Source organism: Rhyacophila brunnea, unplaced genomic scaffold (genome assembly GCF_057557595.1).
Source record: "Rhyacophila brunnea isolate RB1 unplaced genomic scaffold, BYU_Rbru_1.0 scaffold_16, whole genome shotgun sequence".
Taxonomy (NCBI): domain Eukaryota; kingdom Metazoa; phylum Arthropoda; class Insecta; order Trichoptera; family Rhyacophilidae; genus Rhyacophila; species Rhyacophila brunnea.
In genome coordinates, this window is record NW_028232816.1 from 2,731,415 (window position 1) to 2,746,503 (window position 15,089).

Genomic DNA, 15,089 nt, shown 5'->3' on the forward strand with positions numbered 1-15,089 from the left:
ATGGTTGAATAGAGAAGTTAATGGGCTCTTTCCCCTTCTGATGGTGGTGTATCCATCGTTCTCTGGTAGTTGTCGTGAAATGTCGACTCACTACGCCAGTTACCTCTTTTTAAGATATCATCTATTTGGTATATTTACAGTTTAAGAAAGCCACCACTGAGCGGACACTGCCTGGTGGTTCTTGTACCCCTGCTTCCAACAGTACTGACCTTATCCAATTCCCTATAACTGTCCTGGTGGCTGGTTTTGGTGGTCCTCTTGAAGATATAAATAATTCCGAAATATCCCCACCTATCCCTCTCCTTGGGTTTGACATGCAGACGAGTTTCCGTAACCAGAATACTGTTTCGATGTTTTGACACGTGGAAGCGCTTAGCTTCCATTCCGATTGACGATGCTTGGCGGTATCTGTATTTGAGCCAAACATTGGCCATACAATAATTATGTGGTCACTTTTTTCCACTAATCCATTGTCTACTATTACTGAGTAGTGTGAGGTCATGAACCCTTCGTCCCGATGCGAGAAGCAGCCAAGTAGGTAGCTGTCCTGCGAGAGGTTTCGAATAGGTAGTACTCCACCGGTGTTGTTTTCCTGAGATGATCTACCACTCGTCCTGGATCCCAAACCGGTGTTTTGACGGGTTTCGTTTTATGTACCGAAATTGCCTGTAACATAATGTGTTGTACTACCACGTTGATGCTGATATCTGCAATGATAATCGGTTTGCAAAATGTGGCTATGGCTGACTTATGCACCAGGATGGTGTTGTACGACAAACCCTCCATGTTGTGCATGTAGCCTAGGTATCTGGCCAATTCCATTGGTTGAGGGCCATTATGATCCATTAGGTTCATGTTACCCATGTCATTGTTTTCCATTTGTTCCAAGCTGGTTTGTAAGTTTTTAGAGTCGAAGGCCGCCATCTGGAAGTAAGGAGTGCCCTTTCCTCCACCATTCAATTTGATTTATTTCCACCCCACCCGAAATTATCCATAGTTAAAGGGACAGGTCCTGGGTCCTTGGAGGTGGACGGTTGGTCTCCATACCTACTAGTGTCGTATGTAGGTGAGACATTGTATAAGGAGGTACTATCGCCCTTTTTCGTAAGTCCACTCCCCAAAAGCATTGTTTCCAGCTCGGTGCCACTAGTAAGTACTTCCCTTTTGCTGAGTTCAGGTGCGCTAGGACTCGTGAAAGTATGTTTGGTGGGGGAAATATCCACGTCAGTCTGAAGTCCTACACTCGGCTGAAGGCGTCGTGAAACAGCGCGCCACTGTCTGTAACGTCTCGTGACACATACGTTGCAATGACATGTGCTGTTTCGCTTGCGAATAAATCCACCTCAGGAACACCCCATCTTTGAAACAGGGGGGTGGTTGCGGTGTTGATGAGGTGCCATTCGGGAATGAGTTGTCTGCGGGAGAGATGATCTGCCACGCAGTTGAAATTTCTACGGAAGTATTGTGCAGTAAACGTGATGTCGGCTCGACTGGTAAATATTAGAATCTGTCGGCAAAGGTTTAGGAGGGTGACAGATTTTGTGCCGCCCTCGTTGTTCATGTATGCCACCACTGTTTTGTTGTCTGTCTGTAGAAGCAGCTCCGATCCTATGATTGATTGTACCTGAGATTGAATTGCAAACATTTCCTTCCTGTTGGAATGCCATGCCATGCTAACTGGTCTTGTTCCCACGTACCTGATAGGTGGTGTTCATTAGGTTGGGCTCCCTAGCCCTTGTCAGCTGCGTCTGTCATCAGGAAGTGATTGATGTGTGTCAACTCTGAGGAGCCTATCACCTGGAGCCACCACATGATGTCCTGTTAGGCCTGTGGTGGGATTGTCGTCTATTGGCGAGAATGGGACCTCGACAATATTGATGACTGGAGCTTTGTAGCCGTCGGCAATGCAACCTTTCTTGTGGAGGTAGGATGCGAAGTTAAGTCGCCCCAGAAGGGATTGAACATCTGCCTGCCTGAGGGACCAACTGCCTTTTTGTACCTGCGTTGTGTCAAATATGAGGATCCTATCGCCTAGGGCTACCACATGATGTCCTGTTGGGCCTGTGGTGGGATTGTCATCAATTAGCGAGGATGGGACCTCGGCCATATTGATGACTGGAGCGTTGTAGCCGTCGGAAATACAACCTTCCTCGTGGAGGTAGGATGTGAAGTTGAGTCACCCCAGAAGGGATCGGATATGTGCCTGTCTGAGGGACCAACTGCCTTTTTGTACCTGCGTTGTGTCAACTCTGAGGATCCTATCGCCTAGAGCCACCACATGATGTCCCGTTGGGCCTGTGGTGGGATTGTCATCAATTGGTGAGGATGGGACCTCGGCCCTATTGATGACTGGAGCGTTGTAGCCGTCGGCAATACAACCTTCCTCGTGGAGGTAGGATGTGAAGTTGAGTCACCCCAGAAGGGATTGGATATGTGCCTGTCTGAGGGACCAACTGCCTTTTGTACCTGCATTAGCAGATGGTAACGGAGTGATACACACTTCTCCGGCGACAGAAACCTCCGCTTATTGTGTGTGTCCTACGTGATGTCCATGGACCCTCAATTTTGGCTTGGGTTCAAACAGGATCTTTTAATATTTATTCACTACCCTAAAGACTGTAGGAAGGTTATCCTGTATTCCACCTGAACCGAGACTCGGATTGGTTGACTGCTAAGAAGTCGTCTAGGTAAATGAATATTCTCAGCCATTATTTCGTAGGCGTTCGGCGACCAAATTGGTCAGGGATGCCAACATAATCGGAGCGGTTGGCAGCACGAACGGGAGACACATGAATTGTAGGAGCTCCCCTTGATAGGCTAGTCGAACGAATCGACGATGTTGAGAAGCCATTGGTACCTGGAGATACGCCTGGCTTAGATCTATTATTTCTAGCCAGTCTTCTGTTTGTAAGACGGCTGGAACCTCGTAATGGTGAATTAGTTTGAATGGCTTTGGCTGTAGGAATGCATTCAAACGCTTTCGGTTGAAAACAGGGCATAGGGCCCCGTCTTCTTTCTTGATCAGAAACAGGGTTGAGAGAAAAACTGGGGGTTTGACCCGATTCTTCTAGAACCCCTGAGTTCTTTAAGTCCTCGATCTCGAGAGTGACCTCTGGTGATTGTTGCGTTCGAAATTCTTTCCGTAAAAGTAAAGAAGAACTTACCAATGGTGGTATCCGCACAAAAGGTATGTGGGCTACGGCTATTATTTTTACCAATGTTGGGGGGGGAGAGGGGTACACTACGCCATCCAGACTCCCCGAAAGTCTCTTAGGCGGCCCCCAATGTTGTTGGTCGTCCAGATGCGATCACTTTCGCTTAGAGTACGGATCCCTGGTGGAGCCTGTACCTCCGATGGAGAACTCCCTTCCCACAGGACGTCGCCCCTTGGGAGTACCCCGGCCATAATGTGAGTTCAAGGGCCTTCCGGGACTCTCAGCTCGGAGGAATCCTTGATAGTGCCTCCCGAGTGAAGGTATCCTTCCGGTAAGGATCTGAGTCATGTTCTCGCAAATTTTATTATGCGTTGTCCCCAAAACCCTCTTCGATTTTTTGGTACAGGCTCATCGCTGTTATGATGTTTTAAGGATTGGTTGCCCAATCCACTAACCCTTGCATATGCTTTCAGAAGCTGTCCCGTTGGGAAAACATCTCATTCTGGAGGGCCACGATGGTCCTCTCCGTCAGATGGTTAGCTGATGACGAGTGGTCGCATCGACGCAACTTGTCATGTAGACCTACATCTACGACCGTAGAGGCCGCCAGGAATTGTTTTTTGGGCGTTGTGCCACTCCTTGCCGGTCCCCCTGCTGAAATAAGGTACATAACGAGGATACTTCAAACATCAGCATCTTAATCGACGCTCGTACGTTGAACTTTTCCTCTTGTAGCAGTTCTGCTTCGCCGTCTGATGTCCATTGCTTTTATAATATCCTCCTCACGGTCATTCAGATGTTGCGCCATAATCACTGATCGCTTAACGTTCACTTAACTATCACTTAACGTTCGTCCAAGATAATTTTTTTGATAGTTAGAATGAACTGTCAGACGTAACATGTAAACAATAAGAAAGTCAAATCCTGAAGACGAAGGGATTCCAAACTCCATACCTATTTTGGAAGGGACTATTTGAACTCGCGAGTGACCAGTTGGCAACATCGCCAAAACCGAGATAATCGATGTCTATGGTACGAGATGAAACGTCAAAAATGAAGTGTCAAACGAAATCATTATTTTTGTTGGTTATGTTTGTGTATTCTTCTTCCACGGCGCTACATCCTGGAGGGCGATTCATGACTGAAGCATGGCCGACGTGAGTAGTGTGAGTAGTCATAATTGGATAGTGATGCTTCGACACATAGACTAATATACTATATACTCTTCGACAGAAGCACACTGTTCCTTCCTGTGTCCAATAATGCAACCTAATAATTGCCAAAAACGGGCGTACATTTATGATCGCCTAAGAGTTTTTTTGTCTATGCCCACATCTGACAGCTATTTCTCGCGCTCAAAAACTTTCATATTTCATAAGAACAGATACGTCGGTAAGTCAGATTTGATTTCAAATATACTGTTTATTTTATAAAATAATATGTAGGAATCATACTAAAAGTGTATTTATTTATTCCTTTACAGAATTAACAAAATGCCAGCGGCAAATAGCCACCAGATGGAGCAATTGGTAGAATTCATGGAATGTCAGTATCTACCACGTTTTTATTCAATACTCGTAAGAAATGTAGCCTACTAAAGTTATGCCAACATGTGGAATTAACACAGTTCGAGACATAGCCTGTGTCATTATTATGACATACTTATAATTGTGTAATGACCTCGTTTTATGAGACTAAAAACCAAACCATAACTTACTGTAACTCAAACCAGCTTAACCGCAATGATATGGAATACTATAACATTACCATATTTTCCGTAGTGCATCCAGACCTCGTCGCCGGAAGGCTCACCGGGCAGTTCACCAGCCTCGACATGGAGAGGTTGTGGACAGAACTGTCGGAGCAATTAAATGCTTGTTTGGGCGGTGCTACAAAATCCCACAGACGGTGGAAAAAGGTGATTTACTATTTATTACTAGTATTGGTAAAAATTATTATTTATTTAAATATAATAGACTGTGTCAACAACCTATCCAATATTATTTTACAAAATATCTTACTCTCCACATAAATCCACCATAGGTAGCTATAGATAGCAAGTTCAAGTAAGAAATGTTTTCATAAATTAAACCACATCTTTTGAAAGCATCCCAAATGTCACTGCTGTAAATAGTACTAGATCGTTAGTAATATTGTTGAAATTGAAAATTTCTAATTATTATTGTTTACAGGTATGGCAAGACACGCGGGCCAAAATGGCCAAAATCCTGATCTCCCAGAAGAAGACAGGAGGCGGCCCGCCCTGTAGAATCCGGCTGTCTGCTCTCCAGCAGCGAATTATGGCTCTAATAGTGCCATTTACAGTTACTGGGGAGCAAGGTAGACAGGGCAATTACACTGGGGGGGTAGGTCATTCATGAAATTCTATATTGATTAACAGTATAAAAGGGTTCACCCGTCGCATGTTTACTTATGGTGATAACATTTAATTCACAGGTACCACAGGAAATTTTGGGTCGCGTCTGTGTCAACGTCGCGTCAACGTCGGAGCCCCAGCGGTGGATCAACCAACCCAGCACCAGCAGCATGGAGGTGGCACTCACCGCAACCCCTCTTACTGTACCTACTACAGCATATTCTGAATCATCATCAGATGCAGATATGATGACAACCCCCGAATGTGCAATTTCTGCGACACCACGGCTCACGGCTCAAACTGTTGCACTGGAAGACAGTGCTGCTTTCACAAGAGCCCATGCTGCTACAAGTGAAGGCAGTGCTGTCTTCCCAGCAACAGTGAGAGCCCGCAGGCTCTCGTTGTCACAAACTTCTGTGGCAACGCAGACAATGGGTCCGGTGCCCGTGTTGAATGCCGCCGTAGAGTTGCTGACCATCAACGTTGCTGCGCTCAGGTCTGACATGGTGGCTCTCGGCATTGCAACCAGGTCAGACACGCAGGCTCTGATCATTGCAGCCAAGTCAGAGACTGCGGCTCTGATCGGTGCAGCCAAGTCAGAGACTGCGGCTCTGATCGGTGCAGCCAAGTCAGAGACTGCGGCTCTGATCGGTGCAGCCAAGTCAGAGTTGAGCGCACTAATATTAATGCTAGGTGCAAAAATTGACAATCTCGGCTATGCACCGTAATCGCTTCTTTGGGGTGGTTGTTGCTATTTCGGGGGTTTCACTGAATCATAATTACCGTGTTGAGCCGAATATAAAATAAAATTTTACAGCATCGTGTATATCAGTATAAGTGATCCTTGTTACATTTTAAACGATGTATGATTTCACCTGTTTACAATCAACTGTGAAACATTATTTTATATTTGTCTCAAAACAGTTTTTTCATGTAAATACTCAAAAGAAATCCATTTCAAAGTATACATTCATGTCAGTATCCTTATGAAAAACCAATAATTTGTCTAGTTCTGTTTCAATGCAGTGATTTATTTAAATGGAATTGTTTAATGAGTATTTATGTGTGTCTGCATCTGTGATTTTTCCAGCCTTATATTGTTTGTTATTATTATAATAAGTGTCTTGAAAATTTGCAAATTTGATGCAAACCTATATTAAATTTGCAAATTTGATGCAAACCTATATTAAATTTCATATTTTGTGCGTATAATTACTATGTATAATTAGTCTATAAAATATTTCTAAGGAATTGTTTAAAGAGTGTTTATGTGTGCCAGCATAGTGTATTTTGTTTGATATTATAATAAGTATCTTGAAAATGCAAATTTTACGCAAAACTATATTAAATTTAGTGAATTGTGCTATTGATTGTGTACATAAATCATTTTTTGAGACAGGATGAAATAAAATTCCAAAGTATATGAAATAATCATTTTTTTTATTGCTTTCATATTTCACAAGAATATTCAAATATTCTAATATTAACATAGAGTAACAGAATCATAGTTTTGATTTTTAAGTATGTGTCCGATGCATATCGTCGTCAAGATATGAAAACCTCATAACTTCACAGTTTTTTTACTTATTTTATTTTTGATGAGCTATTGAGGCGTCTTAACTCATGTGGTATTTATTTATAGTTACTGATAGATACTTCGCTGCCTTATTTCCAGGTTATTCTATATCACATTTTTTAGCAAAATGGCTTTTTGATTGATTCGAAGTGACATAGAACAACCTGGAACTGATAAGATACTTGATAGATATCAACACGCTCTATCGTCTGGTAAAACAAGCGTCGTCAAATTCATTATAATTCCTCCGTAATTTTATGATATCACTACGTGTTAAGTCGATATTGAATATATTATTACTGGAAAAACGCTATAAATAACTAGTAACGCTTTTGTAAATCAATATCTATACTGGCAAAACACGATAAGTCAACTAAAGATTATTTGCCAGTAGAGATTGGCGCGTGTTCGCATTGACCAAGTCATATTGGGCGGTCATTTAAGTTTAAGACAATGCCTGTGTATAGTTTGGTATGTCGTGGAACTAGTACTAAAAAATTGTTTTTTATTTGTATTAATAAAGTACACTGATATTAAATAATGTGAACATTCCTGTAATTGTAATATTTAACCATTCATGTACCTATTTTGGTTTTCATAAATAAATTTTTTGATAAATAAATGGTTTTATACAAATACAAACATCTTTTTTCATAATTGTTGAAATATCCGACAAACTGTTTTTATATTCCCACATTAATTCCAAAATTCTGCTGGACAAAGACGCTATGTGATGCCATTTTACAAACAAACAAGTAAAACTATGTGTTAATATAACAGAAAAGGTTCACTGTTACATCCTTAATCCATAAACCAATCATAAACCAATTACAATCATAAACCATTGATGAATCATATAAACTAGTTGTCCTAACAATTTGTGGTTGATTGTATTTAACCTTTAATCCTAGAAGCCAGTTATCCATAAAGATTACAATGGAATTTATGATTCGCTATTTACATGGATATTTTTTATCCAATTTTGCTTAACCAGATGGCTGCCAAGAACGTCTTAAGACGCGCACTTTTCCGAGAACGCCTTGGACGTACCGCTTTAAACGGGATTTCACTAATGTAAATCAATTATTTTAAACATACAAATATGTTGAACACACAACGGCGTATATTGGGAATATCGTCACACACTCAGAATTGAAACAGAATCCGTTTAAATACATTTTTAAAAAGATATATTTAGAAAGTTTTATTTTGGTACTATTGGTCACACGTTCGATTGGTTTTTTCGGCCCTATTTATGCATGGGGCTTGTTCACATTCATTAAGAGTATAGCCAATAGGTTCTGATACACCCCTGTTACAGGCGGGCTTCTCCCGGTGTAAAATAATCATTTAGTAGCTTAAGTCGAAACGTAACCCTGACCTCTAGAAACGGCTTCATAAAACATCTAATCTGATTCCTTGCTCAACCACGTAAGTATTTCCTTTTAATTTAAAAAGTAAAAATGATGATGGATGAAAGAGATAATTTTAAGACTAAATATAAGGATTTAAATATAATAAATTTTGCCGCGCATTGTGCGTGAAATCCTCGCGCGCCGGCGCCAGGGTCAGGCTCGTGATTCGCCGAATCAAAGATCACGCGATAAAATTTGGCCAATCACGAGAGTCCTTTTTTTTGCTGGATGGCGTCGGTACGAGGAATTTAAAAAGAAAGAAAAAAGGATGTTAGTAAGCGTCCCCTTTCCGATAGGTACGGACCTGACGACTACAACTGTAAAAATCCCAAATATAATTTGTAAAACTAAAAATTAAGAAAATGTAAAATATAAACAATATCACGTTACGAGCACGAAGGACTGTGTTTTATTACCACTCCAACCGTTTGAAATTATTTTTTTTGTGAATCCGGGGTTCGATGGACACCTGAGCTAGCCGCTGGAACCCCGGGGATCTCAGTTCCCTATCATCATCAAACAGATTTTCAATATATGTCTTCCAACGAGTCAGCTTCTTTTCTATATCTAATATAATACGCCCATTTTCGTCTTTCAAGATAGTTGATGAGGTTCCTTTCGTAATTCCCAATGTTTCCTTTATCTTCTTGTGCATATTAAAGGAATCATATTTTCGTTGGAGATTTTCAATTTCTTTGCATTGGTCGGACATTCATTCTTCTTTAGCTGTACGAATTTTACTTTTTATGGTATTATGAATTCTCCTATATTGAGTTTCATTTTTATTTTTCCATTTTCTTCTTTCGTCCATTAAAGACAGAATCTCATCTGTCATCCATTTTTGCTTCTTAGCTGTTCTTTTATATTCTAATTGATTATTAGATATGGAGGAGAACACATCTTTTATCCTGTCCCACTTGTCTGTTATGTCAGAAGATGTAATGACTGAAGTTTTTATTCTTCTATAACATCATTATCTTTGTCGGCAGTTGGAGCGTACACCTGTATTATATTAACACTAGCTGACCCGGCGAACTTCGTACCGCCTCAGAATCAATAATCTTGTGTTAACTTATTAGCTGCATTAAATTCCGTTTTTTATTAAGTTAAAATGAATTAAGTTCAATAAGTTTGCCAAAATCAAATCAAAATGAAATAGATTACATAGTTTTGGTTGGTTCAGATTTCGAAGCATAATGATTACCGAGCCAACCTTCAGTTGTAAATATGTCGGTTTTTCAGTCGTTTGAAGGTTTAATGGCAACGGTTTATCGCTTTGGCAAATCGAAAAGAAACTGGTCAATGTTGTCGCTGGAGGTGTTTCAGCATGTTGAGCAACATTCGATGCGTTAAAATAAACTCGTTGACCATTCTCCAGATGTACAGCAGTGGGATGACGTTCATGAATGGGGAATGGGGAATGAGAAAATACGTCAAATCACTTCATTGCAGCTCATATATCGACCAACTTGATAGTGCGTGATTTCATCGTTGGTATTGGGAGTTTGAACGCCAAAAACCACAATATCGCTGCCATTGGTGACATATTTGCAGATGTATTTGATGGACTTCACTGAATTGCAAAACTCTACGTTGCAATGCGCCTTGAATGTTTTGGAAAGAAGTGGCGAATACGGAACAATCCAAGTGTTGTCAACCACGATATCGTTTCCTTTCACTTTCGTTGTGACAGTTCTACCGTTATCATCAGGTGATCGACGCCGATACAGTGGATAACCATCGTTGGCGGTGATAGTCTCCGCCGTCAAATTTCGTGGATAACGCTTGGAACACTTGCCGTCGACCATGCACGGTGATTGGGGGCTGATGGCGCCACACGGTCCGTGAATCATGTTAGTACTTACAACATTATGCAGGTCTGGATCGGTTTCGGGATCAGGAATCTCGGCACATATGATGTCATCTATTTGGTCTGGTCGAATTCTTTCGACTAACCAAATAAGAAAGTGTGCATGCGGCAAGCCTCGTTTTTGCCATTCAATCGAATACATCCAGCATCGAGTATTCCCAAAGACGCGATGCTTAACAATGTAGTTCATCAGCGACAGGATTTTTTGTTTGAAGACACGTGCGGTGATGTCGTGCCGATCACTTGATGTTTGTCCGGGGAGTAGCAGTTGAACAATTTCTATCCATTTCGGATTGCACGTAAAGGTGATGAATAGATCTGGACGACCGTAATGACGAATATTGTCATTGAATCTTGCGCATATTCATGCATATGACGCGGGCTGCCCATGTACGTCGCCGGTAGAATAGACAATCGACCAACATTAGCTGCATCTCCTTCGGTGCTGATTGCATCGCGTAAATGAATATACTCCTCCAAACGCAGTTTATTATTAGTTCATACTTTTCCAATGCAGATGAACAAAAATAATTCATCGAAATCAGTCAATCAGTTCTCGAGATATCATCAAAAAAGCCATTCCATATGTTATTAATTTGTTAATTTTATCGGTCACTATGATACCCACTCCATTTCGATGGTGGTTATCATCATTTCCCGAGTAATACAAGGTACCGTTGTCAGTTTTAAATCTGCTGTTTCCCTTCCACTTCACTTCGCTGATACCAAGGATGTCTGATTTTAACCGATTCATTTCCATTATAACGTTTTGCAATTTTCCACTTTTAAACATAGATCGCACATTCTAGGTCGCAATCTTCATATTCTTCATCTTCATTTGATTTTCCAGCCATGATGATTACTAGGGATATAGTTAATGTGGTAGTTTCCCGTTGCTTTCCACATCGCAGTGTCAAAGCCATTAAAGCCGTTGCGACCATGCCTTCAGTTATCTAAATGTAAGCTGTACCGAAGTCCATCCTCTCCACCTTACATCAGTACTGGTAATTGCTGCTGTCCAATACCAGGGATATTTATTGACTTTCCAGTCTAGATTCGCTGTATTCTGCGATACCAGGGTCAACTCTAGGAGGATGTGGTGCTGGCACCACGCACAGACGGTCTCGGTAAGGGAGAGGCTAATGATCTGTTTTACATCTATATTACGCATCCACTTGCCTTGTAGGACAGCGAGGACCTGTGTCTAGTTTACTCAGAACAAAGGTACTACCTCTGCAGTCCAACTTAACCCCATCTTTCAAAGATAATAATATATTATAACTATTTCGACGCTTGCATTCTGACGGTGCTGCTTTACAGTACCGAATCATGGCACGTCCTTACGAAGGTTCAGAGCAACCGTATACTGAGCTTTGAAAACAGATATTTGCGATGGATACTGGGTGTGCGATGGTATGACTTTAGGAGCAACGAGGAGATAAGAGAGTGCACTATGCAGCCTCTCATTACACTGAGTTTGCGATACGATGTTTACATAAAATGCAAATTAATAATTATAAACATTAACAATTGAAAGTTAGTTAATAATCGTGGGAACACACATGTTTGGCATTATACATACTAAAATAGGTATTCTCATCTAAATATAATATATCAATCACAAAGACTAAAATTACATCGGTATCCATGAATTTTGTGTTTGAAAATATGACATAACTTTAAAACCATAAATGCATTAACCATTTACACTCCGTAAGTTCATCATATGAACACCACACGGCACCTCCTCCCATAGTTTGCCAATCTTCTTGCGGAATCACGTGGGTTTTGTACGCCTTGGGACATCAGCGAGCTCTGTAAACTGTAAGTTTATAATGATTAGTAAAATAATAAAGCCTAGTTTTTTTTTTTTTCGACCATGTCCGATCCTAATAGGATCATATGGGCGTCTACAGAGTAGAGGTTTGTATTAACAGATTTGTTTTTTTACGAGAAATGGATGTCAGCTACTTGCTCAGCCTATTAGGTCCATACCCTGACTCATACGCAAATTGAAAAACAATATGTGTACTTGCCAGACCCAGGATTCGAACCTGAGACCCACGGCGTGATAGTCCAACGCTTATGCCGCGCGGCCACCGTGGGCCTAGTTATGATGTATCAATTAAGTTGAATTATTCCTGGCAAGTAATATTGATTGAAACTTTGAATGATATTAAGTTTGGTATAGTGATTCATTAAAAACAATATTATTTTACGTACAATTCTTAGCGCATGAGGTGGTGCATTATCCGGCCTCTGATAGTCCTCGCTTCATTCAGCAGGCGGTTCCTTGATGCGCCTTGGATCTCCTCAGGCAGGATTCCCAGAGACTCTTCATGGTCGTCTGCGTAGATAGTGTGTGCTGGCATAGCGACTGAATGATCTATGCACATATTATGCAAGACAACACAACTATTTATGATTCTAATCGCTTTTTGAGGGGTGTAATGAAGCACTCGGTGTTTAAGCAAGCACCTCCATCTTGCTTTGAGAACTCCATTGCACCTTTCCACGCAAGATCTGGCTGAACTTTGCACTGTATTGTAGTGTCGTTCGATTTGGGTTGCCGGGTTATATATCGGGGTCATAAGCCACGGCAGATGGGGGTAGCCGCTGTCTCCTGAAATATGTAATAGGAAGATCTAGAGATTTTCACTTTCTGGTGCAAACATAGCATATGAACTTCCTTAATGTGGAGGGTAACGTAAGAGACTGTTTTGTGAAAACCGGTGATCAAATAGATGGGTAATTGAATATTGGGTCAGCAAACTCACAAAAATCTTTTTTTATTGTGGCTTCTACAATAAATATAGAGTACCTATTTTACTTACCGAGCAGCCATGTCGTAGGATGTTGCCTATGGACAAATTCCATGACAGTACCAATTTCAGACATTTTATAAATGTGAGCGTCGTTGGTGCTGCCCAGAAACAGTGCATTCACATTAAGAATGCGCAACTTTGCATCACATACCTAACGAGAAAGGAGATTAAATAGGATTAGACAAATTTATGCAATATTTTGCTGTATATAATATTTTAATTAATTTGAATAGTTAGCTTACCAATTGCACATTGATAGAGTGATATAGTTTTCTATTGACGTAGATATACTCCGGGCGAAGAGGATCATTGGCAGGTGGAGCAACAATTGCCACATGTGTGCAGTCGATGGCCCCCGATACACCCGGGAAACCGTATTTGTTGTAAAATCTGAAAACAAGTAAACATTAAATTTTTTTTAAATTTGGCACAAATGATAATTTACGTGTAGATTATTAATTATTTTATATAAGTACTCACTCTTGTTTCATAGGCTCCAAATCGTCAGAAGGGAATAGCACCCATTCGTTCAACAAATGGTCATCAATGGCCATCGTCACTTCTTGAACGGCTCTGCTGACGGATGCTTGGCTTATCATAACTGTGTGCTCATCGCCGACACCCGTTTGATAATTTCCAGTCGCCAAGAACCGAAGTGTGGCTAAAACCTACACACAAGAAACAATGTTAAGCGACAAACATTTAATATTTTTTTCATTACCTATATAAATAGACATCAAAGTTCACCACTCACCTTAGTTTCGACGCTTAATGCCGAAGATCTGGGTGGAGGTGCCATCAATTCTTCCAACCTGGTAATAAGTCGATCTGCTAATCTTTTCGATAACCGAAAACGTTTTACAAACGAGTTGTCGCTCGTTTTGAACGCATCCGTTCGATTACCGAATTCTGACTGCGGGACTTCCATTTTGGGGGCGTAAAATAACCTAAAATATGTTAATAGCATCATATTTAATCAGTATTTACCCGTCAACGTTGCGATATAAAACGTACGTAGATAATTAAAAGAAATAAACGTCTCCATTATTAGAATATTCAATACAAGATACAACAATATTTTACAGACAAACTATTACAAAATCACAATAAACACCTCCTTAAATGAGAATTGAAACACGAAATAATAATTTTAGCGGTAATATGTAGTAATAAATGGTAAATGTATAACAATTTATTAACAGCTTTCTCCAATATTACGTATGATACGAATTGAAAATCTGATGTTTATTATGTCAAACGGAAAGTTGCGAGCGCCTCTACCGTCAAAGCATGTGTACTACCAAAGCCTGGCCTAGTGACACCCAGCGGTCGACTTTTAATATGCTACGGTTGAAGCAAGTTGTGTAATAGTTGTGCAACTGGTCACTTGTGCTAAAGTCATGAATCGCCCTCCTGGGGTGGGATTTGGCCTCCTCCACAAGCGCTCTCCACTCACTCCGGTCTCTCGCCACACTTCTCCAGTTACCGGGTCTTCCTATATGAAGCCAGTCCACTTCTACGGCGTCAGCCCATCTCCTTCTTGGACGGCCTCTGGGTCTCTTCTGTTGGGGTAGCCACTTTGTCATGATCCTTGGCGCTCTAACTTCAGGCATTCTATCCACATGTCCCGCCCATCGTAGTCTGTGGGACAGTATCTTATGATTGTTTGCTGTTCAATCAGCTCTTCCAACTCGTGGTTCATTTTTATTCTGTAGTTCCCATTTTCCAACGTGGGTCCAAAGATTTTGCGGAGTATTTTGCGCTCGAATACAGCTAATTTGTTTTCCTCGTTTTGAGTTAAGCACCAAGTCTCACAGCCATAAGTGACCACTGGCCTTATAATTGTTTTATAAATTAGTAGTTTACTTCTT

At 40.9% G+C, this 15,089-nt stretch overlaps 1 protein-coding gene across 2 annotated transcripts; it reads left to right on the top strand.

Moving 5' to 3' along the window:
• Positions 1–4,487: 4,487 nt before the first annotated feature.
• LOC147074206 (uncharacterized) lies at positions 4,488–6,648 on the top strand. 2 transcript variants are annotated; one of them, XM_085943858.1, is made up of 5 exons: positions 4,488–4,547; positions 4,639–4,700; positions 4,937–5,073; positions 5,348–5,521; positions 5,613–6,648. In XM_085943858.1, exons 2-5 carry the CDS (start codon positions 4,649–4,651, stop codon positions 6,258–6,260), a joined length of 1,011 nt encoding a protein of 336 aa, XP_085799984.1. In that variant the 5' UTR covers positions 4,488–4,547; positions 4,639–4,648; the 3' UTR covers positions 6,261–6,648. The 2 variants fall into 2 exon arrangements, with proteins under 2 accessions (XP_085799984.1, XP_085799983.1); XM_085943857.1 differs by lacking the exon at positions 4,488–4,547 and having other exon boundaries at positions 4,644–5,073.
• The last annotated feature ends 8,441 nt before the right edge of the window (positions 6,649–15,089 follow it).

Excerpts from the sequence above, each read along its gene's own strand:
- LOC147074206 (XM_085943857.1), top strand. The coding sequence starts at position 4,831 with ATGACCTCGTTTTATGAGACTAAAAACCAAACCATAACTTACTGTAAC. Across the intron at positions 5,074-5,347 it reads CCCACAGACGGTGGAAAAAG|GTATGGCAAGACACGCGGGC; the intron begins GTGATTTACTAT and ends TATTGTTTACAG. Across the intron at positions 5,522-5,612 it reads AGGGCAATTACACTGGGGGG|GTACCACAGGAAATTTTGGG; the intron begins GTAGGTCATTCA and ends TTTAATTCACAG.